Source organism: Takifugu flavidus, chromosome 15 (genome assembly GCF_003711565.1).
Source record: "Takifugu flavidus isolate HTHZ2018 chromosome 15, ASM371156v2, whole genome shotgun sequence".
Classification (NCBI taxonomy): Eukaryota; Metazoa; Chordata; class Actinopteri; order Tetraodontiformes; family Tetraodontidae; genus Takifugu; species Takifugu flavidus.
The window spans coordinates 13,564,088-13,586,438 of NC_079534.1; the positions used below are offsets into that span (position 1 = coordinate 13,564,088).

General features: G+C 49.3%; 1 protein-coding gene across 4 annotated transcripts in view; it reads left to right on the forward strand.

The window, feature by feature from the left end:
- Positions 1 to 22,334, forward strand: part of LOC130538527 (voltage-dependent R-type calcium channel subunit alpha-1E-like) — a 33,555-nt gene extending 11,221 nt beyond the window's left edge. Inside the window, exons 6-48 of one of the 4 annotated variants that reach the window (XM_057056186.1) lie at positions 3,215 to 3,318; positions 3,473 to 3,631; positions 5,098 to 5,288; positions 5,362 to 5,465; positions 5,544 to 5,659; positions 6,490 to 6,528; positions 7,032 to 7,112; positions 7,191 to 7,400; positions 7,486 to 7,598; positions 7,753 to 7,865; positions 7,942 to 8,073; positions 8,247 to 8,316; positions 8,710 to 8,827; positions 9,024 to 9,091; positions 9,168 to 9,235; positions 11,024 to 11,776; positions 12,054 to 12,322; positions 12,394 to 12,523; positions 12,594 to 12,723; positions 12,819 to 12,878; positions 12,977 to 13,083; positions 13,969 to 14,065; positions 14,155 to 14,315; positions 14,413 to 14,550; positions 14,623 to 14,824; positions 14,894 to 15,058; positions 15,127 to 15,234; positions 15,317 to 15,397; positions 15,556 to 15,675; positions 15,782 to 15,847; positions 15,927 to 16,018; positions 16,104 to 16,278; positions 16,362 to 16,489; positions 16,739 to 16,835; positions 16,953 to 17,058; positions 17,124 to 17,231; positions 17,316 to 17,416; positions 17,636 to 17,742; positions 17,832 to 17,931; positions 18,897 to 19,001; positions 19,328 to 19,460; positions 20,283 to 20,446; positions 20,642 to 22,334. In XM_057056186.1, coding sequence (XP_056912166.1) covers positions 3,215 to 3,318; positions 3,473 to 3,631; positions 5,098 to 5,288; positions 5,362 to 5,465; positions 5,544 to 5,659; positions 6,490 to 6,528; positions 7,032 to 7,112; positions 7,191 to 7,400; positions 7,486 to 7,598; positions 7,753 to 7,865; positions 7,942 to 8,073; positions 8,247 to 8,316; positions 8,710 to 8,827; positions 9,024 to 9,091; positions 9,168 to 9,235; positions 11,024 to 11,776; positions 12,054 to 12,322; positions 12,394 to 12,523; positions 12,594 to 12,723; positions 12,819 to 12,878; positions 12,977 to 13,083; positions 13,969 to 14,065; positions 14,155 to 14,315; positions 14,413 to 14,550; positions 14,623 to 14,824; positions 14,894 to 15,058; positions 15,127 to 15,234; positions 15,317 to 15,397; positions 15,556 to 15,675; positions 15,782 to 15,847; positions 15,927 to 16,018; positions 16,104 to 16,278; positions 16,362 to 16,489; positions 16,739 to 16,835; positions 16,953 to 17,058; positions 17,124 to 17,231; positions 17,316 to 17,416; positions 17,636 to 17,742; positions 17,832 to 17,931; positions 18,897 to 19,001; positions 19,328 to 19,460; positions 20,283 to 20,446; positions 20,642 to 21,115 — 6,163 coding nt within the window. In that variant the 3' untranslated portion in view covers positions 21,116 to 22,334. Of the gene's footprint in view, positions 1 to 3,214; positions 3,319 to 3,472; positions 3,632 to 5,097; positions 5,289 to 5,361; positions 5,466 to 5,543; positions 5,660 to 6,489; positions 6,529 to 7,031; positions 7,113 to 7,190; positions 7,401 to 7,485; positions 7,599 to 7,752; positions 7,866 to 7,941; positions 8,074 to 8,246; positions 8,317 to 8,709; positions 8,828 to 9,023; positions 9,092 to 9,167; positions 9,236 to 11,023; positions 11,777 to 12,053; positions 12,323 to 12,393; positions 12,524 to 12,593; positions 12,724 to 12,818; positions 12,879 to 12,976; positions 13,084 to 13,968; positions 14,066 to 14,154; positions 14,316 to 14,412; positions 14,551 to 14,622; positions 14,825 to 14,893; positions 15,059 to 15,126; positions 15,237 to 15,310; positions 15,398 to 15,555; positions 15,676 to 15,781; positions 15,848 to 15,926; positions 16,019 to 16,103; positions 16,279 to 16,361; positions 16,490 to 16,738; positions 16,836 to 16,952; positions 17,059 to 17,123; positions 17,232 to 17,315; positions 17,417 to 17,635; positions 17,743 to 17,831; positions 17,932 to 18,896; positions 19,002 to 19,327; positions 19,461 to 20,282; positions 20,447 to 20,641 lie in introns of all 4 variants that reach the window. The other 3 variants (XM_057056185.1, XM_057056187.1, XM_057056188.1) reach the window with 3 other exon arrangements.
- Positions 22,335 to 22,351: the final 17 nt, after the last annotated feature.

Sequence of the window (22,351 nt, forward strand, 5' to 3'; positions counted from 1 at the left end):
TTAGCGTAGCGGAAATGCTGCGAATCAGAACTGAACAAGCCGATTTTCCCACGTCTGAGCAAACGACCTGTTTCAGCAGAACCATTAAATTAAAAGGGTTGAGTGTTGCTAAAAAAGAGAAAGATTATGCGTAGGAGGTCACCTTAAAGGCCGTCGGTGAAAGTTGCGTAACGGCTGGATGTGATTCAGGGATGTCGGAGCGAGTTACGAACACGAACGCGGCTATTAATTGAGATTTAAACCTGTTGAGCTCAGCCTCGCGCCACTGCAGCAGCTTTGACTGTCCTGTTGAACTTAGCGCGGTCGCTAACATATTTAAACGCTGGCAGGAGAATCTGAAAATGCTAAAAAGTTGTCCGGCGCCTCCACGCGCAGCTGGCCGCCGACCTGCTTTACTGCGAAGCATCTGACACATTTTCTGGGCAACACACACCCCGCTTTGCTCTCACTCACTCACACACACACACACACACACACATACTACAAGTAAGTCAGACTTAAAAGAAAACACACATGTGTCACGGAGGACAGTTGGGAATCAAAAGGAGGCCACTGGGCCAGCACTGGCGGCATTAATTCCATTTCATATTAATGGTTTGCTAGAAGCGAATCTGCTGGGACAGTGAACTCAATTAAAATGCTTAATCTGAGTGAAGAGTGTGTAGCAACAAGGGCTGCAGCGAGAACAACCTCCCCCAGAAAACCAATTGGATTCACTGGGATCCCGAAAACGGTCACTTGTGTCCTGCGGCGCAGGTGGATTTGATGCTTTGATTAGCAGGGAAATCTGTCCCCGCTGACTCCGTTTTCACAGCTCCGCGTGCAGACTTTGGCTGTCGCCCTCTTGTCGTTAAATGAGTTCAGACGCGTCTCACGTCGGCGCTCCCGCTGAGCCTGAACCACATTCACGTCTGACTGTCTGGATCCTTGAGAGATGCCACATTTTCCTGCTCCTCTCACAGAGCGACACTCTAAAATTGATGCTCTTTAGACAGGATGAATAATATGACTGGGTGGGAGTTGAGAGTGATTCATTATCCATCTGCTACAAAGATAGAAACACACGCACGCACATGCGCGCGCACGCACGAGCCATTCTTGTGTTTCTGCTCTTCCACACCAAAGCAGTTTGCATCTGTAGCTTTTAATGTTAATTTCATCAATCTCAGCGAATGTTTGCGCGTGCACGTGCACGCCACATCGAATCAATGCAAGCGCGGCGTCCTCAGTGGTGCCAGGTCGTAAACCAGTGGATTTTAAGGGTGAAAACACCGATAACTCACCTGCAGGGAGCCGGATGGTGCTGTGAAGGCCTGTATATTGGGGCACTATTTAAACGTATTGCTTTATGATAATGTGTCCAGTGGAAGGACTCATCCACACCCCCTCCAGAACAAACAACAGCCCCCAGTCCCAGGTGGGTTGTGGGAAAACATGCAGCCAGCTTCCCCGACCAGCAGCGGATAAAAGCCCATTTGGGCCTACATGCAGGTAATGGCAGCATCAAATTTAATTCAAGGCCATTAATTTGTTGATGCGCTGTGTTGAGTCAACTGCCCATTACCATATGCAGAGCAGTGTGAAATGGTGAGCAACGTGATGCTGCTGATTACTGCAGGTTGTGTGTGTGTGTGTGTGTTCTCGGTGTAGGTGGAGGTGTGTGGGAGACGCCGCATTCTGCACGTGTAATGATCTCAGCCTCTCCAGAGTCCGTTTTGCTACAATTCCCTGCAACAGCGTTTCAATTAAAAATCCAAAAGAACCCTTTAAGTCAAGTAAAACGTGCAGGATGAGGCAATGGCGGCAATATTTTGGATGTTGTTGAGGGACCTAGTGGGTTACGGTCAGATACGAGGTCGTTTAGGCCATTCAAAGTGTTGCTGACAGTCGTGTCACCGTGGCAACGCGTGGTTTAACAGCAGATTTCCGTGTAGGGGAATTACTGCAAATCATGACGAAATAGGACTTCTTTTTGCACATTTGAACAAATGACCTGTTTCACTGGAACCATTCATTTTTATAAAATGGTCGAGTGTTGCTAAAAAGAAAGAGATTTGCTTAAAAGCTGCTGATGAAGGGTCCCTTTTTCTGCCTCATTTGTTGGAACTGTGACTCCTTATTCGGGCAGCAGGTAGAGTCAGCTGATCTTCAGCTAAGATGCCTTCAGGAACATCGCGTGTCTCAGCTCCTCGTGACCAACTGGTCGGTGCTCTGGACTGGGAGGAGACGTCAGACTGGTTTAAAACCAGAGGTTTGTTGGACGTTTGGTTTAAAGTGCCCGTTACTGACCGCCTGACCCCGCGACAGTCGTGCGTGCACGTGAGTTAGCATGAACACTGAGGGGAGGACAGCGTGGCCTCGCTCATTCACTCCTTCATTCAGCCTCTCCTCCTCCCACTGCTTACAGGAGCGATTCTGCGTGGGCTTCCACTTGAGCTTCTTCCATGTTTCCCGCTCTCACACACTCACACACACACACATATGCAAACACCCCTATATTACCCATTTATTTGTGTAGCACGAAAGATTAGAAGGTGGAAGATGGAAGTTTTCCTCCCAACAAACCAGGCGAAACCGCTAATGACGAGGCCACACGTGAAGCCGAGTTAGCAGCTGTCAGCTCTGATTCTGCGATGATTCCGCGGCGTGCCGGTTCGCCGCCGCTGCTCTTTTCCAGTGTTTGCGTGTAGGTGGAGGGATATCAGCGTGTGCGTGGGCAGACGTGAGTAGAGTTGCCTGGCAGGTGTGTGGGGCTGCTTGTTCTTTGTCTCTATTAAAAGTCTGCAGCACTAACTGGATCTTCAGTAGGGTGGCGTCCTGCTGCTGCTGCAGCTGTGTGATGTTAAGGCTCTTTTGCTCCCAAGTGACTCATAGCTGCCACTGTCCTTGAGATCCATCCTTGAGATCCATCCTTTTGTCGTCGGTCTCTTACTTTTTAAAATTAGATTTGACAAAGTGCACAATACAACACATCTGTCTCACCAGAAAGGGAGTCTTGGCACCAAACGGAGCCGCTGGATGGATGGTTTTTATGTGTCCCTGTTGCATTTTCAGTATTAGCCCAGATCTGTCTGTCCTTTTCAGGTCGTCGTCATAGCGATTAGTTAAACTGCTGCATTAAAAATAAAGGGGAAATAATGACGTGTGTCTCGCCTCGGATAAAATGAACTCGGTCACACGGGGCGCTGAATCAAATGTGTGCTTGTGTTATCAGGATCTTGGCCACCGCCGGCGCTCATATGAACATCCCAGTTGACCTTCGGACCCTGAGGGCCGTGCGAGTGCTGAGACCCCTCAAGCTGGTCTCTGGGATCCCCAGTGAGTCTGTTTCTGAATCCTCCATAAAGCTGCTGCAGATCACTTGTGATTGTTCCTTCTGGCAGATTTTAAAGACAGTTTTAGTTAGGTAGAAAAATGCGACGGCTTCAAACACAGACGAACCAACGGCGCTCATCTCGTTGTATCTTTCAAGGCCTGCAGATTGTGCTGAAGTCCATCATGAAGGCCATGATCCCGCTGCTTCAGATCGGCCTCCTTTTGTTCTTCGCCATCCTCATGTTTGCCATCATCGGCCTGGAGTTCTACAGCGGGAAGCTTCATCAAACCTGCCTGCCGTCTGACGACATCCAGGGTAAACCAACGCCACACACAATCCTGCCCCAACCGTCAGAGCACTTGTGACCTGACCACCCTTTCTGGCACCGGGTTCAAGGTTGACTTAGTTCCCCCACTGAACAGTAATTAATTAATCTTGACCAGTAACGTATCAGAAAGGAAACCAAACCCAAACATTCCAAAAGAAATGATTATTTACTTAGTAACTCAAATTAGCCCCAGCTAACGGTTGAATTAGGGGGTTCAGAATGAGGTCCACCGGACCGAACCACCAGGAGACGAGGGCGTCCGGAGACCTTCGGGTTCAAACAGCACAGCTGAACTGATGAGGAACAACATCTGCTGCTGATGCTGCTGTCATGTGGAGGAGAGGGACGCCTCCTCTCCTCCCCGTTAATGCGCCACTCAGGTACCGTGCTGCACCTGGGAGAACGGGAAAACACAGGGAAGGGGGGGGACGGGGACATTATTATTGTTGTTATTCTGCTGCTGCATAATTAGTCAACATCCACTCTGTTGCCTCACACCCGTATTTACTGTCACTGTACAAGAAAAGGCTGCAGTGGACTAAAAAGCAAAAAGATGCACCGGGAAGTGGTTATTTTTAATCCCATAATTTCCTACAGCTACACAATTTAAGCAGGTAAGAAAAGTAAATATCCAATGTCAGAATCCCTCGCACTGCTGGACTGAAATATCTGTGCAAATTTAAGATGTATTTTCCTGGAAGACAAAGACCAGACAGCATTGAAGACTAAACATAAAGGCAGTTTTTCTCCGTGCTTTTGTGAGCGCGGCTGCATCTCCAACGCAGCCCGACGCCGCTGTGATGTGGGCGGAAGGTGTGTCCCAGATGATTTCAGTCACGGCTAAGAGCACCAGCTCCTCTTACTCCCTTTAAGGCCGCTGCGCCGCAGCGTATCCTAGTTTTAGAATGGCTGAAAAAGGCCAAAACAGGTGCCACCAGCTAAACATCACGCGGGAGGAAGGTGCACATCAGGAGGTTCGATTTTTACATGTAGGAGAAGCTGCGACTTTGATTAGATGGCAGTTAACTGCTAATTTGGTCCTTAGTCAACAAGTTCACAAGCAATTAAACAGAGGAAACAACGCAGCGGAAAATTAGAACGCCAGAGAAATTGATCACAGACTGAAGCTGTCTGAAAAAATAACGTTGGTAACTACACAGACAATAACGCTAACGGCGCATTAGCTTAGCGGCTTCAGCTGGAATGAACTCTGTTTGTCTGACGGCATCTTTTAAATGACGGGGACGGGCTGGATTCTAATATTTCCTCTTGTTTCTGAAACATGGGATGTATTTAAGAGGATCGTAAACACGCATCAAATGTGGTGATAAGAAGATCAGTTTAGGACAGCTTCAGTGACCACATGTTATTGTCGGAGTTTGTACTTGAAATAAAATAATGAAAATAGTTTTATTAGACTCGATGAGTTCCTGTGTGTCCTCTCCTGCTGTAGACAACGAGACGGTGGACTCGTCAGAGTTGGCCTTTGCCTGCGGAGTGAGGAAGTGTCCTGAGAAGTACGAATGCAGAGACACCTGGATCGGGCCCAACGACGGCATCACGCAGTTCGACAACATCCTGTTTGCCGTCCTCACCGTCTTCCAGTGCATCACCATGGAGGGATGGACGGCTGTGCTCTACAACGTGAGCGGCCGTTTAGTCCTGCTCAATCCAACCGTCCCAGCCGGGTTGTAGTGATGAAATGTGGTGTTTTCAGACCAACGATGCCTTGGGTACCACCTGGAACTGGATGTACTTCATCCCGCTCATCATTATCGGCTCCTTCTTCGTGCTAAACCTGGTGCTGGGTGTCCTGTCGGGGTGAGTGCCCCCCTCTTTTACGCTTCCGTCTTTGAGCTGCGTTCTCTTGATGTCAGATTTTAACGCTCCCGTCTTCAGAGAATTCGCTAAGGAGAGAGAGCGGGTGGAGAACCGGCGGGCCTTCATGAAGCTTCGGCGCCAGCAGCAGGTGGAGCGAGAGCTGAACGGCTACCGAGCCTGGATAGACAGGGCAGGTACTGGGCAGCAGACACACACCTGAGTCCTCACAACTCACACTTCCACACCCTCTTAATGGGGGCTTGGTTCAACTGTTAAGAAGCAAAGGCACCAGCTGTGTCGCGCGGAAGGTTCTGGGTTCTTAGAGTGGACGCTCCACTTCCTCTAAGAGTCTTACACATCATGTCTGGTTGGGACTCTGGGAGTGTGAGTGAGTGTTCTGTGCGTCCTCTGATGGGACGGTTATATTCCTGCCTCTTGCCTAGTAAAGAGTTCTTTTCTAATGTTTCGCACCTTTGGTTGGTAAACGAGACAACTACTCATGTCGTACAGAAGTATTTGGTCCTTTTGGAAAATGAAATGTAGCTACTTTCATTCTGCCGCTGACATATATCACATAATTTGTGGGAACATGCTGAAGAGATCTGTGAAGTAGCACACACACACACACACACACACACGCACATCCACAGTGTGCTGTAATAGCAATCGACATTGCTACTCTCCCACGCAAGCAGAAAGAGAGAAGGGGTGATACTGAATCACTACCTTAAATTGTGTATGTATGTGTGCGTGTGTGCGTGTGTGTAAGAGAGAGAGAGAGAGAGATGCAGTGTTTGCATGGTTGTAGGTGAGTGTGGGTAGAGAGCGAGATTGGAAAAATATAAGAGAGAATAAGAGCTTTTTCCATGAAGAAGGTCACATTGGCCCCACACACACACACACACACACACACACACACACACACACACACACACTTCAGAGAGTTTGGCACCAGTTCCTGTAACTGTTAGCAGACATCCTAATCCGAGCTCTGACTGTATATTTCCAACTTGTTGTTTTACAGAGGAGGTCATGCTCGCAGAGGAGAATAAAAACTCTGGCTGTAAGTTAAGATCACACCCGTCTGACACACGTCTACATCCCATAACCAGGATCAGTTTCAATATGCCTTAATTATAGCAAATACTCCGCCTCAGCGGATGAGTGTTTTCCTCACCTGTACATGGAGATCCTGTTCTTGTCAACACTGTAAACACCTCTACATGCGCTGTACAGTTTGAAGGCTGCAGGTAACCATAGCAACAGCAGCAATGCTGGTTTTACAAGTTCATTGGTGAAGGGAATCTTATTTTATGCAGCTCATTATGTGAGATGATCAACAAATCATACTTCTAACACATATTATGATGCTGATGATTGTTGTTTTTATTATTATGTTGCTATTGCGTCGTCATTATACCGATTTTTCTTTAGTCTGCATGAAATCAAACTGCAGAAACTGGAGAAATAAATCCAACATTAGGAGCAGCAGCTCTGTTGAATACGTCCCCTCATAAAGGCAGCTGGTGATGTTGGCCACCTGAAGTCTTTGTGGATCCTTTTCAGTGCTGAAGAGGGCGAGCAAGAAGACTGGCGCCCGGAGAGGAGCGCCAGGCAACGAGAAGTTCACCGACACGTCTACAGCCAGTGAGTCCAGAGCCTTTTACATTTTCGGGTCTTTTCCCTCTTCCGCCTTCAACCTTCCTCCCGTCCTGCCCGTCCCAGGCATGTCCCGATCCAGAATGAACTTCCGCAGCGGGCGCCGTGGCCCCGCCGCCTACCTGCGGCGCAAAGAGCGCATGTTACGGATCTCCATCCGCCGCATGGTGAAGACAGACACCTTCTACCTGATGGTGCTCAGTCTGGTTGCCCTCAACACCATCTGCGTGGCCATCGTCCACCACAACCAGCCCGACTGGCTGACCATCTTCCTGTGTGGGTTTTCCGGTTGATTCCTCGGGTGCTCTCGCTCACGTCGTGACCATCGCCACCGGTTTAACTCTGTCGTCCTCTCCTTCAGACTATGCAGAGTTTGTGTTCCTGGGTTTGTTTCTGGCTGAGATGTTTTTGAAGATCTACGGCCTGGGGTTTCGCCTCTATTTCCACTCTTCCTTCAACTGCTTTGACTGTGGGGTAAGGACCTCCTTCAAAGATCAAAGATCAAAGATCGCTACGGACATCCCATGAGCGAAGCTGCTTCACTGCTCTCGGTCTTTAATCCCAGGTTCTTTAATGACAGGAACGTCCTCAGGTTTCGTGGAGTTTAGCTTGTTTGGCTTGTTTGTAGGTCATTGTTGGGAGCATCTTTGAGGTGGTCTGGGGTTTCTTCAGGCCTGGCATATCGTTTGGGATCAGCGTTCTGAGGGCGCTGAGACTTCTCAGAATCTTCAAGATCACCAAGTGAGTTCGGGTTACACGGGGAACGGCGTCTCGTACGGTCGGCTGTCTCTGTGCTGATCTGGTTTCCTCTTGCCAGATACTGGGCCTCTCTCAGGAACCTGGTCGTGTCTCTCATGAGCTCCATGAAGTCCATCATCAGCCTTCTGTTCCTCCTCTTCCTCTTCACCGTGGTCTTCGCCCTGTTGGGGATGCAGCTTTTCGGTGGACGGTGAGTACAGACACCCAGACGTCCACGCGTCCTCTCGTCCAAACATCTGATCTCGCTGCGGTTTTGAAACGGAGACGAAAATGAGATGCGGGGATGTAAATAGCTCTGCGTCCTCCTCCTGCTCTTCCTCCATGGTCACATCTGACCCTGCTTTCGATCTGTCTTCCCTCTAGGTTCATCTTTGAAGATTACACTCCCACCAACTTTGACACTTTTCCAGCTGCCATCATGACAGTGTTTCAGGTTTGGCTCCCACAGATTCACCCCCCCCCCCCCCTCCTTCTGCCTGCTCTACATGACACATTGCACCCTGGGATACATCTCACCCCAGGCGCAGATTAAACAACTCTGCTCACTCGCTCTCCACCCCCCCGCCCCATACCGCCTCTGTTATCGTCCCACACATCCTCGCACACATATGTGCACATGAATATCAGACGAGTGAAATGTGAGCAAATCCGCATCCGCTCTGCTCCACGACCAGCGGCTCTGCGAAACGGCGTTTTCGCCGTAATTCCAGATGCCGCTGCCGCTTTTTGCGCGACATATCCTCAGATGGCTTTTGGCAAATGTTCGCTTTAATCAAGCACGATGAAAATAACGGCCCCGCGACACGTTGCGCGCGGTCTCCTGCAGATCTTGACGGGCGAGGACTGGAACGAGGTGATGTATGATGGGATTCGCTCCCAGGGCGGGGTCCAGTACGGCATGTGGTCGTCGATATACTTCATAGTGCTGACCCTGTTTGGAAACTGTATCCTTTTGAGCGCCGAGGGGTTTAAAATCGGTGCATAAATGTTCAGATATTCAATATGTAGTTCAGAAATGATTCCAACCTCAGTGTAAAAACGGGTTTTTTTTAGAATCAAGTTGTTTGACAGTGTTATAGATATTTAGCGGGATGCCTGAAGGTCAGCTTGGCGTGTTTGTTCTGAACCGACTGACGACAGACACGCTGCTGAACGTCTTCTTGGCCATCGCCGTGGATAATCTGGCCAATGCACAAGAACTGACAAAGGTGCGTCTGTACTGATTTCAGAACCAGGTCTGCCGTTTGATACCTGTTCATTTAGTGTCGTTTATGTTTCCATCAGGACGAAGAGGAGGAAGAGGAGTTCTTTAACCAGAGATATGCCAGAGGCAGGGATGGCCTGATATCCGAGTAAGTTCAGATCCAGCACACGGCAACACAATGTTCTAGGATGAGACGTCTAGAAGGTTCTTCAGTAATCGTGACTGTTTCTCAGATCAGATCTCATTGTGACAAATGCAGATGTGACGAGCTACAGCGGAGGTCCCCTCCTGCTCAAATAGAGGAAGGTTGAATACTAAGAATATTTCCACACACGGCCTCCCTGAGAACATGTTCCTTCAGCTGCGTGGTGACTGTTGGGAGGGCACGTCTGTGTCTCACCAAGGCATCGATGACATAAGCACGACCCCTCGCAGACGGACGCTGCAGCTCTCCTGAAACTATAATCACCCAGTCGCCGTTGTCCTGTTATTATCACGGCCCGAGACTTCTGTGTCTCTCATTTCCTGCTCCTCGTGCCGACCTGGTAGCTCTCTAATGATCCAGTAAGCCATGCAGAGAGCAGAAGGTCTTCAGAGGGAATATCTCCATTCATCACTCTGATGGGAGAAGGCCTCTTTTGGAGCGTATCAGGATTTGACTGGCCACAGCAGTGCTGTAGCACTGGAACTTTATACTGGATAGACCTGGTCCTGAAGCCCCTATAGGTGAACAGGTTTAATATGTTCACAGATCCTGCTAAGCTTACATTAACACATTTAACAAGGTGTTTGGAATCAGCGTTGGATTCAGAAAGAACCGGACTTATTTTATTTTCTGGACGCTATTTTTCCTCTCACCTTGCAAGCTTCGGTTCTTAGGAAGGTAACTCAATGTGCGTGGTTTCACCTTGGAGGTGACCTGGAATCACTGACCCACCCAGCTCATCTCGCATGTTCGGAACAATGAGGTTTTCCGCAGTGTGAATCAGGAACAGAAGGTTCCTCCTTAAACAAGGAAGCTTCGCATCCTAAAGCTAAGACGGACGAGCTGAGATGAGCTGGTTTTTCCCTGAGGCCACAAACTCCCTGGTGCCCCCCCTCCTTTATCCAGTTTTCCATCAGCAAGAGGGTCCCCCCCCATACGAGCCTGGTGCCGCACACGGTTTCTTCTGGGTTCCTATAAAGCGCCTAGAGACCGATTGAATCCCAACAGACACTATATATTGACCTGTAATCGCTCCTGAATGTCGACCCTGAATGTATCATTTACTCGTCACATATTTGAATGTTAGTCCTGTATGTGTTGCACCTCGTGGCCGTGGATCTTGATGTGGGCCCATCACACCGTCCCGTTTCTATGACTGTTAGGCGACATCGACCAAAGTATCTGGAGGAAGTGGGGGATAATATTTACCTGCATTTTCATATCTTGTGCTTTGTCACAGCAGATGTTCTGTGTACGTTGTAAAACACTAATGTCTTGTTTTCAAATCATCACTCATTGATCACACGGACAACAAGAGTCTGAACATCAGTAAGTATGACTGTATGTATCTCCCTCAGAGAATGTCTTCCTGGAGTGGTTTTTCAACACAGCTACTGAGAATGTTTCTGAATGTTATGCTATTGGTTCGGAAACCCTGCACCTTACTTTTCTTTGTTGTGGTGGTTTTTGTTTTTCTCTCTTTTTTTGTTGGTTTGGACCCTCCTCCTCCTCCTCTCAGGTATCTTTAGTTGTTTTCAGTTGTTGGATGCTTGGATGCGTTTTAATTCACAGAAAAGTTTTATTTCCTTCTTTTCCTTGCAACTCTAAAATCGTCCTGGACGTTATTTTATGTTTTGGTGGTTTTTAATCTAAGTTGACCCCCTTGATTACCCTTTACAACTCTGAGATTGTTGCTGCCCTCACCTGAGTGGAGTTTGTTGTGGTCCTCAGTGGGAGGAGAAGACCCTACCTGTACAGGAAACGGGCGATCCACCGAGGCCGGCCAACCTTTCCAGATGAGCAAGAGGCACCCCCGGACGAGCCACCCCTCAGGGGCCCCAGCACCTTCGCTAACCGGCGTGAGAGGAGGCGGAAGGTCAACATGTCGGTGTGGGAGCAGAGGGCCAACCAGCTGCGCAAACGACGCCAGATGGCGAGCAGAGAAGAGCTGTTTGCAAGTCCCACAGAGGACACCGCTGAAACTCCAAGCGCCACCCACCACGCTACCACCCTGTCTCCAGGGGCCAGTCCGGCTCATTTGCCCGAGTCGCCAATGTCCGTGGGAATGCCCCTCCCCGAACCACCGATGTCCATCTCCATCCCCATCCCGGAGCCTCCGGAGGCCGAGCCCCTCGTCAATCTGGGTGAAGAGAAATCGGGAGTGAACCACCGGACCACCGGTGGGGGGGGACACAGGATCGCCCGTAAATTCAGACCCAACCAAGGCCCGGAGGAGGGGGCGCGCCACAGACGCCACCGGCACCGCGAAGCACGGCCTGAAGCAAAGAGCCTGGACTTCGCCCAGACGCCCCAGGAGGTGCAGCAAATGAGAAGGTCACTCAGCCAGGAGAAGAGAGTGCTGGACGAGAGAGAAGAGAAGGAAGAAAGAGAGGAGAGAGAGAAACTGGAGGGCGAGGAAGCCCAGGACGACTGCGGAACCTGCATCGCCAATCCATACGCAGAAGTCGGAGAGGACTGTAGCAGGTGAGTTATCAGGGTTTCCCTCAAAAAGGTCCCTTTTGCTGAATAACACTTCTTCTTCACTGGTTTCAACAAAGTTAAGAGGATATTGGCAGAGTGATTAGTAGAGTGAGGCTACGGCACCGTTCAGCCGTCCGACCGTTTCTTCTCATTGTCCTTTCCTGCTAAAGTGCCCACCTGAATGGTGCCTCCATTAGGAGCGCTGTTACGCAAGAGCTGAGAGCTTTTAACACATGTATCTGCTCAGCGTATGAGTTGCTACTGTATATCTCTTTTCCAGGATATCCATCCCGGGCGCTGACATTCCTGAGCCCCCCCAGTGTGATCCGCTGCTGGACTGTACCTGGTCTGAGCAGGATGGCAGCGCTCATGACCCCTCTTCCCAAAGCATCCCCGTGGAGCCCGCATTAGAGGCCACAGAGTTCAACATGAGGGCTCTGGAGTCCGAGAGCAGCAAAGCCTCCATCAAACGGCACGCGTCCAACCAGGAGGGCGGCGTCGCCATTGAAATGACCACCCAGCCCCTGCTGGAGCTGGCGCCCATGTCAGGTAGCATCACGGCCTCTCGGCACGTGCGCGGTCGCCTTGCATCAGCATCACAGGCCCTCATTGTGTTTCAGTGAACACAAATGAGCTGGAGGCGTACGACCCTGAAAAGGAGGAGGACACCGAAGAGGAGGAACCCTGCACCCCTCCCAAGCGCGCGGCTCCAGCTCCAGACAGCATGTTCATCTTCAAGGCCTCCAACCCGTAAGATGCTCCCACCATGTTTCGTTCCAACGCTCAGTTGTCGCATCCTCTTTTGCGTGTGCGTCTGCAGAATCAGGAGGATTTGTCACTACATTGTCACCATGCGCTACTTTGAGATGACCATCCTGCTGGTGATCGTGGCGAGCAGCATCGCCCTGGCTGCCGAGGACCCCGTGTGTACCAACTCAGACAGAAACAAGGTGAGATTTAAATAAAAAACAAGGATAATCTTCCCCTGTTCATCCAATAAAATCTGTGAGAAGAACTATTTTTAACAGCTCTTCCTGTTCTCCAGGTCCTGCGCTATTTTGATTATGTCTTCACTGGAGTGTTCACCTTTGAAATGATCATCAAGGTGCGTGACTTTAAAACTTCCGTAAAGAGTTTGACCTAACCCAGGTGAATTCAGGGACCCGTGGATTGAATGTGTGGGCGCTTGTTTGCCCCCCCCAGATGATCGACCAGGGTCTCATTCTTCACGACGGCTCCTATTTCCGAGACATGTGGAACCTCCTGGATTTCATCGTGGTGGTGGGAGCTCTGATTGCCTTCGCTCTAACGTGAGTCACGAGAAGTCGCTCGCTGGTGACTAACGCTGAGTCATTGCAGCAACTTGTTTTCCCAACATGCAGTATTGTTAGCGAAGACCTTCACTGCAGGCAGCTCCTGCAGCCGCCCGACAGGAACGGCTCATGCGACTGTCATGACTGAGGCCGACAAAGATCCTCTATGGAGCGTGTTGCCCCACGGAGGACTGTAGTCTCTGTTAATTTCTCTGTTGTGAATATAGCTGTTATCTCACTGTGTGTTTCTCTTTATGCCGCCGCTTCTTTTCTCTGTTGTTCCTGTGGATTTTGTCACTGTTGGGGCTTTCCAGGAATGTGATGGGGTAAAACTTTCAGCCACACTCGGTGTAAATGTCTCCCATAGGTTTTCTTCATTTCTTTTTTCTCCACTTTGTGTGTCCGGTGTTATTCTGCTTTTGTTGTGTGTGTGTGTGTGTGTGTGTGTGTGTAAAAAAAAAAAAGTGTCACCAAAAGGACGCCCAACAGGTGATCTTTGATAAACAAAGGACACAAAATCTTCAGAATATGTATTAACATTTTTAACTTTTTAAATTTTAGTGCTGATTTATCGACCCCAACAACCTCTGTGATGGAAAATGTAATTTTGTCCCTTAAGAGCCACCATAGTGTGTCCTGTGCTCTTATAAAAGGGACACATTCACTTTTTGCCGTCTGTTTTCCCGCCACCAACTTTCCTGTACATGTATACAGGTGTGTTATCCTCATTTTATCTCACCTGCTGGGCGCCGCACTATTTGTGTTTTGTTCACATTTATACTTTAAGTTTCCCTTTCTCACTGTTTTAACCCCGTCCGTGTTGTCTGTGAAAGTGATTTTGTTTGCACGTGCAACTGTCTAACTGCGTCTCAACGTCCACAGAAACAACAAAGGTCGAGACATCAAGACAATCAAGTCTCTCAGAGTTCTGAGAGTTCTACGGCCTCTTAAAACCATCAAGAGGCTTCCTAAGCTCAAGGTGCCCTCAGACTCTCCTGGCTTGTGTTTGATATCTGGCTTTTTCGATCCTTTTCTGACAGCTTTGCTCCTCATCTGTCGTCTCTACAGGCGGTTTTCGACTGCGTGGTCACGTCTTTAAAGAACGTCTTCAACATCCTCATCGTGTACCAGCTCTTCATGTTCATCTTTGCCGTCATCGCCGTGCAGCTCTTCAAGGGGAAGTTCTTCTACTGCACCGACGGCTCCATGAAGTCAGAGAAGGAATGCCAGTGAGTCCCCCCGGGCCAAGCAGATACAAGACACAAATAATAACGATAAACAGTTTCGATTTTAAAAACGGTGCGATACGGCTCTTGTGTCCCTCAGAGGCTTCTACATTGACTACACCAGAGACAAGAAGGAGGTGAAGAGGAGGGAGTGGCGGAGACACGAGTTTCACTATGACAACGTGGGCTGGGCTCTCCTCACCCTCTTCACCATCTCCACGGGAGAGGGGTGGCCTCAGTGAGCGTCGTCCCTGATCCTCCGCTCTGGATCACCTCAGCCCGTTTTGACCCGACTCCTGTCTCCCGCCAGGGTCCTGCAGCACTCCACCGACGTCACGGAGGAGGACATGGGCCCGAGTCGAGGGAACCGGATGGAGATGTCCGCTTTCTACGTGGTGTATTTCGTGGTCTTCCCCTTCTTTTTCGTCAACATCTTCGTGGCGTTGATCATCATCACGTTCCAGGAGCAGGGCGACAAGATGATCCACGAGTGCAGTCTGGAGAAGAACGAGGTGCGGAGCTGTTCATCACGAGCGCGGTCCGATGGGTAAAGATCGCCAACCTCTCTTTCTCTCCACCAGAGGGCTTGCATCGACTTCACCATCAGCGCCAAACCCATGACGCGCTACATGCCCCAAAACAGACAAACCCTCCAGTACAGGCTGTGGCACTTCGTGGCGTCGCCCTCCTTCGAGTACACGGTGCTCGTCATGATCGCTCTCAACACGGTGGTCCTCATGATGAAGGTAAAGATCACTGACCTCTAAATGACGGCGCCAGCCGCGGATGGTGACGCTGTCGTCTCGCGCTTCAGTACTATTCAGCACCGACGGCGTACGACACCGTCCTGAAACACCTGAACACGGCCTTCACGGTCCTCTTCTCCTTGGAGTGCATCCTGAAGATCCTGGCGTTCGGCCTCGTGGGGAGTATCAAACGCGTCGCCTGATTTCGGCGGTCCGTCTCCGATAAACGATTCCATGTTTTTGCTTTCACACCTACAGAACTACTTTCGAGACACTTGGAATATCTTCGATTTCATCACTGTTCTTGGCAGCATCAGCGAGATAATCGTGGATTTACAGGTGAGCGGCTGCCAAGGCGCCGTGACCCAAAGTGAAAGGAAAAACAAAGGCGTGTTTGTGTTGCCGTGGCTGCCTCCACACACAACTAAAGCCATGCGAAGATGTTCTCCATCTGTCTTTAACATCCCATCTCTCTTCTGTCTGCCCCTCCTTCCCAGTCGGTGAACACCATCAACATGAGTTTCCTGAAGCTCTTCCGAACAGCCAGGTTGATCAAGCTGCTGCGGCAGGGCTACACCATCCGCATCCTGCTGTGGACCTTTGTGCAGTCCTTCAAGGTCTCCTCTCTCCTCCTTTTGAGCCTCTCAAATAAAACCTATTTCATCTCAAAACAAGATGTTTGGGCGTAATGGTGAGTTTTATTGTTGCTTTCTTCTCCTGCAGGCTCTTCCTTATGTCTGCCTCCTGATCGCCATGCTTTTCTTCATATTCGCCATCATTGGAATGCAGGTGAGCACCTAAACCAGGCGGAGATGAATGGAGTTCTGAAAAAGGGTCACATTTAAGGGAACCTGCTTGTTTTCTGCAGGTGTTTGGGAACATCAAGCTGGATGACGAGAGTCACATCAATCAGCACAACAACTTTAAGACGTTTTTCAGCGCGCTGATGCTTCTCTTCAGGTGCGATTATCAAAGCATCATCTAGACTCTTTTTATTCCCCCGTGTGGATGTCAGCCATGTGATTGTCCGTGTCTGAACGACCAGGAGTGCCACGGGAGAGTCCTGGCAGGAGATTATGCTTTCATGTCTGTCGGGTCAGGAGTGCGAGCCGGACCCCTCCATCGCTCCCCTCACCTTGTCTCCGGACCACGAGGGAGGCTGCGGCACTGACTTTGCTTACTGCTACTTTGTCTCATTCATCTTCTTAAGCTCCTTTCTGGTCAGGAACAAAAGAAAATGACCTTTGCTCTTGTATATTTGTCAGTCTGCCACACAACTATGCTTCTCATGTCTCTGATTCAGATGCTCAACCTGTTTGTGGCTGTGATCATGGACAACTTTGAGTATCTGACCCGAGACTCCTCAATTCTGGGTCCCCATCACCTGGACGAGTTTGTTCGCATCTGGGGAGAGTATGACCGTCTGGCATGGTGAGCTCTGAACACTCTCTTCCTACCTGAAGGTTGAGTCCCTGCTGTGACCGGATTCATCCAGCAGGGGGCCCTCAAAGGCTGTCATACACGCGGACGCATTTGTTCAAGTTTACCACTTAACTATCACACACTGAGTCCTTTTTTAAAAGGGAAACTTGAGTTTATGTTGCTTTTCACGAAGCTCTTCTCATGCTGTTCTTCTGTGCTCACCCTCCCACACTCTTCATCCCTCTCTGGCCTCTAAAGCGGTCGTATCCACTACACGGCCATGTATGAGATGTTAACACACATGTCTCCACCCCTGGGCCTGGGAAAGAAATGTCCGGCTAAAATCGCTTATAAGGTATTGGATGATATTGTAGCTGCATGAATGTGTGAACAAACACTCAAGTAGAAAGATTAGGATGGTAATTGTAATTGAAATCCTTGTGCTGCATGAATGATTGCTTTCTGTGATCAGAGGTTGGTGTTGATGAACATGCCTGTGGACGAGGACATGACCGTCCACTTCACCTCCACTCTGATGTCCCTCATCCGCACAGCTTTGGACATCAAAATAGCTCGAGGTCAGCCGCTGTTTGAAATGTGTAAAACGTTTAAACTTGCTTCTTACTTTAGATGTTTGTCACAGGTGGTGAAGACCGCATTGGTCTGGATTCTGAACTACAGAAAGAAATCAGTATAATTTGGCCATACCTGCCCCAGAAGACCTTGGACCTTCTGGTACCAATCAACAAAGGTCTGACCCGCTGGCTCTGTTGGGAAAATTCCATGTGAAATTCTGAGAAAATAAATTCTAACAGTGGTGCGCGTGTTCTCGCAGATACGGACATGACGGTTGGGAAGATCTACGCCTCCATGATGATCATGGATTACTTCAAACAGAGCAAAGCTAAAAAACTGCGGCAGCAGCTTGAAGCTCAGGTCAGCTCTGCAGCCTACTCCTCAGTATATCCCTTCCCTTTTCCCCATTGAAAGGAAAAAGGGAAGCTTTCACTGTGTTTTAGCAAAAGCTGTGCCTCAGTTTGAGACGGAAGCTGCCGCTGTTGTAATACCCACTCGTGCCACAAGAGGGAGACAGACCTCCTGCTTGTCATGTTGAAACGATTCAACTTTCACCTTCATTTGATTCTCTTATAACAGAAGAGTAACCTAATGTTCAAGCGCCTGGATGCAGCCGCACTCCCGGAAGACATTCTGTCCAACACCCAAACCCTGTCAACCATGGCCCACACGGCTGGCTCAGCCTTGTGAGTCTGTGCAGATATGACGGACTGTTACAGCAGAGCCGACGTCGCTGTTGGTGTATGATCATCTGTTTCCTTTTCCCTCAACTTAGGACCAGAGGTGGTTTCGTGGCCCTGAGCCCCATCTCGCCTCAGGAACTATTTCTCCAGCCCATAAGCTCTGACGTCGATTCAGGTCAAGAGAAGAATCTGGTGAGGAGGCGGCCCGACACAGGAATTCAAGCGTTAATCAGGCCCGAGATTTTAGCAGCCTCTACAGATCGTACGAGTCGTGACAAGTGGCAGATTAGCTGATTTTATTTCACCACTCCTAAAGCGTAACACACTTCATTTAGGTCACCCTTTAATGAGCTTGGCTCTGGTGTTCTACCGGGCCTCCGTCAGCCACCATAACTCACTCAGAAACAGAAGCTAACGGGAGGGTGTGTTTTGACATGCATCCAGACTTGTGTGTGTTACCTTCAGAGTTACGGCGTGATCCCTAACGGGCTTCTCAAAGCTCAGGCTTGAAACTTCTGGATCACAGATATTCTCCCTTAACCTCTACTCAGATGCGAATTCTGAAGGGCCGATGCGTTTGTTCGGATGACGGAGCTGTTCCTCGGGGCCTTGCAGAGCACGGCGGTGCTGCTCTCTGTGTTTCTGTCTCTTAGTCCTCTTGAGGTTGATACAGCAAAGACCAGCTGGCAAAAGTCCCCTCGTGTCTTTGACGTCCGGTATTACTGGTATCCATTGCTTGCTAGTTGAATGAAATAACCCTACGATGCTAACACATGAGTTTTATTGTTGTAGCGGAATGTGTTTGACCCCTAGACAGATGTTGTGTGGCTCTGTTTGTGTACTTCTGAAGGTCCTGCATGACTTAATGTAAATTGAAATGAGGATCTCATCTTTCCCTGTTCTGTTTGTCTCCTCTTCCCTGCAACTCAACACTGTTTGTAACTCCTTGAACTTCCTGTCTTTAGTTGTTAGCCTGTCTGTTTTTCTGGCTGGAATGGCTTCTGATTGGATGGCAATGGTGATGGCTATGAGAGATGACTCTCGGTGATGTCAGACCTTGTTTGCCCCTACCCCCACCCACCCCGGCCTGTACTGGACCTCTGTGATCGGTGCTCTGTGTTTCCTTGCCCCCCTCTCTTGTTTTTATACTCCCCTAGGTGGGCGAGTGCAGTAGGGGGGTTGAATCCCCACTGGAGCTTCCACTAGGGAGGGGCCTGTGTTTGCGGGCCTCTTCTTTGCCCCGTCTGGCTGTAGAGACTCAGGTACATTCATTATCACGACACGACGTCTGTGACTGGATTGTGAGGACGCCAGTGGTTGCATGGGCTCAAACGCTGAGAATCCGCATCAGCAGAATTTTGACTTTTGCAGCTTCGGAAGATTCAGAAACGATGATTACGATAGGATGTGATCTGTTAATGCCCCTCGTTCTCTCTACAATAGAGAAATTAAGCCCCACAGCACTTTTCCAGCCAAAGCATGAAATTAAAGAATAAACTCACCCAAAGTCAATTCGTTAAGCGTTTTAATGTTTGTACTTGACTGTGTGCTTGTTTTATTTGCGTCTGTTTTCACATAAACCCCACAGACAGAGGTCGCCAGTGGCTCCATGAAGCGCTCGGTCTCCACAATCGCAGATCAGCGGGTTAACGGCCTTTGGGAGGAGGAGAAAAGTCCTGAGCGATTTTATCGACCCCGTCACAAAAGCTACAAAGCTGCTGGTTTGTGCTGCTTCTGTCATTATCACAGTGTGTTTTGTTCACAGGCGATAAGTCAGTCAGCATCCTTCTAAGGCTATTTTAGGGTAAAAATGTCCTCTCATCCCGCTTCAGACACGATGCTACAGAACATGCAATGTTGTTTAGATGGGGGGGAGGGGGGGGCACAAAACAATGTGTGAAGTGTTGAGGCGGAGATATTAATGGCACCAACATGTTACCAAAAATAAAACACAGGTACCGGAAAACTGTTAACGTAACGCGAAAAGACAAAAGATTTCAGTGTCAAGGGTGCAGTCGTTTGTGAAGGAACCAAACAGAGAGTTAAAATTGAATTTCCTGAGGAACAAGACCCAGTCAGGAGACAAGTGATGCGCATTATTCATTCATGAGGAGCTTTGTGTTCATCAACCCAGGAGGAGCGGGATGAAGGTCATCACCAAACTGACATTCTTAACTGTTTGCTCAGGTGGTTTCAGTTAGGCTGAACAATGCAGAGTCCCCTGTAAAGCCTGCAAACATCTGGAGATGATGTTGATAACCGTCTGCACGGCTCCCAGCTGCAGATGCAGCAGAGTTGAAAACGCGACCTTGTGCCGACCGCGAGGTTTCACGCTCGTCTTTGTGTCGCTTTCAACCGAACATGAAATCTCAGCCTTTGGGAAGCGTGACAGCCTGGTCCCCCACGAACATCTGAGCCTTTCTGCTTCACAAAGCCGGCGAAAGAACAATCTGCACGCGTGTCAAACAGCTGAAAAGCATCGCACGCTTGACGTAGCCAAATAATAACAATGCTGCCTTCGTTGTCCCCCCCCCCCCCCCCAGTTTCTCGGTCTGAGCACTGGCAGCAGGGCGACAGAGAGCGCGGCCGCTCTAAGGAGCGCTGTCACCTCCTGTCTCCAGATGGGTCGCGTTGTAACTCGGAGGAAAGGAGCCTGCAGCCTTCACGCTCGTCCAGTGCAGAGAGAGCGAACCCGGCGGACAAACAGGTGCGTCCAGAGAGGCGGCGAAGCTGAAACCGTCTGCCAGTCGTGCAGCTTCTCGCTGTGTCGGGGGCGACTGGCCTCCGGAGCGGATTTCCCATTTAGCCTCAGTCTCATCAGCTTTTATAAAAATGCAGTCTTGTGTTTCAATAGAACAATCGTGCACCCGGGAAAACAAATAACCTTGATTCTTGTTTCCAGGGCAACAGCTCAGACAGCCCGGTGCCCTCCACTTCAGAATCCAGCACCCCCAGTGGCCGCCGGCCCTCATCACACACCCCGACCCACTCTCGCCCTCACATTTCTTACTCGCCGCTCGTTTGCCACACGCACCCCTCTCTCGGCGAGGACGAGGAGGAAGCCCAAGAGAGCGTCGCCGCCGAGCGCGAGACCCTCCGGCATCCGTCCCCACCCCGACGCTATCCCTCCGAGCCGTTCCTGGCGTCCCAAGAGGACGACCACAGCCCGGACCCCTCCGGTCCCATGGAGACACTGACCTTTGAGGCGGCCGTGGCCTGCAGCCTGGGACGCTCGAACACCATCAGCTCGGCCCGCCCGCGCTCACGGACCGGCTGGCAGGTCCCCAACGGACACTTTCGGAAGCGTCTGGCGCAGACGGTGTCGGTCGCCGGCTGCGATACGCTCAGCGACACAGAGGAAGACGACAGGTGCTAGGAAACGCTGGAGAGGGAACCCTGGGGAGGTGTCAGAGGACGCACCACCATGTGCAGAGTCAAGGTCACAGCGACTCTCTTTTCACCAGTGCTTGGACACAGTCAGCATGTTTGGTTAGATACAAAGCCAAAAACGGAAAGAACAATACTTCCTGAAACTGCAGTTGCCAATTCACACCGAACACTGAGAACAAATAAGGTCTATTTCCTGACTGGTACTTGAGGACAGACAGTAATAATCGCCGTCAGATAGCTGCGGCGCCCAGAGAATCGGCAGACGGATCCAGTTTAGTCACACGTCAGTGGGTATTTTCTTCTTTGAGGATGTTTTCAAATGAGTCAGTGTTGCTCTTAACAGTATTTATCTGTGGGATGTGTGAATATGTAACTACATTTTAATAGACAATTGTTTTGTAGATGCTTTGTGACCATCACGCCATTATCAGTTATTGGACCAGATCAATACAGAAAGCCGTCAAACACCACCAGAAAACACGGATAATAATAAATAACAATGCTGGATTTTTTAAATATATAATAGAAATGAATACACAGAGGAACAAACAGCCTGGTTTCCTTTTTTATGTTCAATATAAAAAGCAGAGGTAAAAAAAACAAACGGCAATACTGTTATTTATGTGTCATAAGATCATATCTCAGCAACCCTTCAACCTCTAAAATGTATTATATTTCCTTCAAAATGACAGAATTCTGTCACTTTTAACGTTGAAGTATATACCCTTTAAAATGTTCAGCAGTCATAAGTTACCTTTTGATTTTTCAGACACGTTGGCATGTTTCTTTTCTCATGGACCGATATGAAATGTTCCCCATCTCTGATCCGTTTGACCTTTCATTCCAGACGACGACTGTAGAAACCATCACACATCTGCTTCACAAATGACCGTCGCTCTATCACTTACTAATAATGTACAGGGAAAATATGCTGTTCGAAACCTTTAGGAAAGAGTAATAATGGTGTCGGCTAACGAGCTTTAACGGTTAGGAAATTTTGGAAATGTTCATTTTAAGGTTTGTGTCTTTGCTTTACTTGCCTGAAGAAGGTCAAATCTGTGAAACTCTTAACCAAATACAAAAAAAACAAAGTAAAAAAAATAAACATGGACATTTGTCCCATAAGTACCTGGAATGCAAATACTCTGTTGGTTTTTATGTGTACAATAGTTGTATATACGAATAAAAGTGTCCTGAAGTTGCAACAGCGATTGGAGGTCTT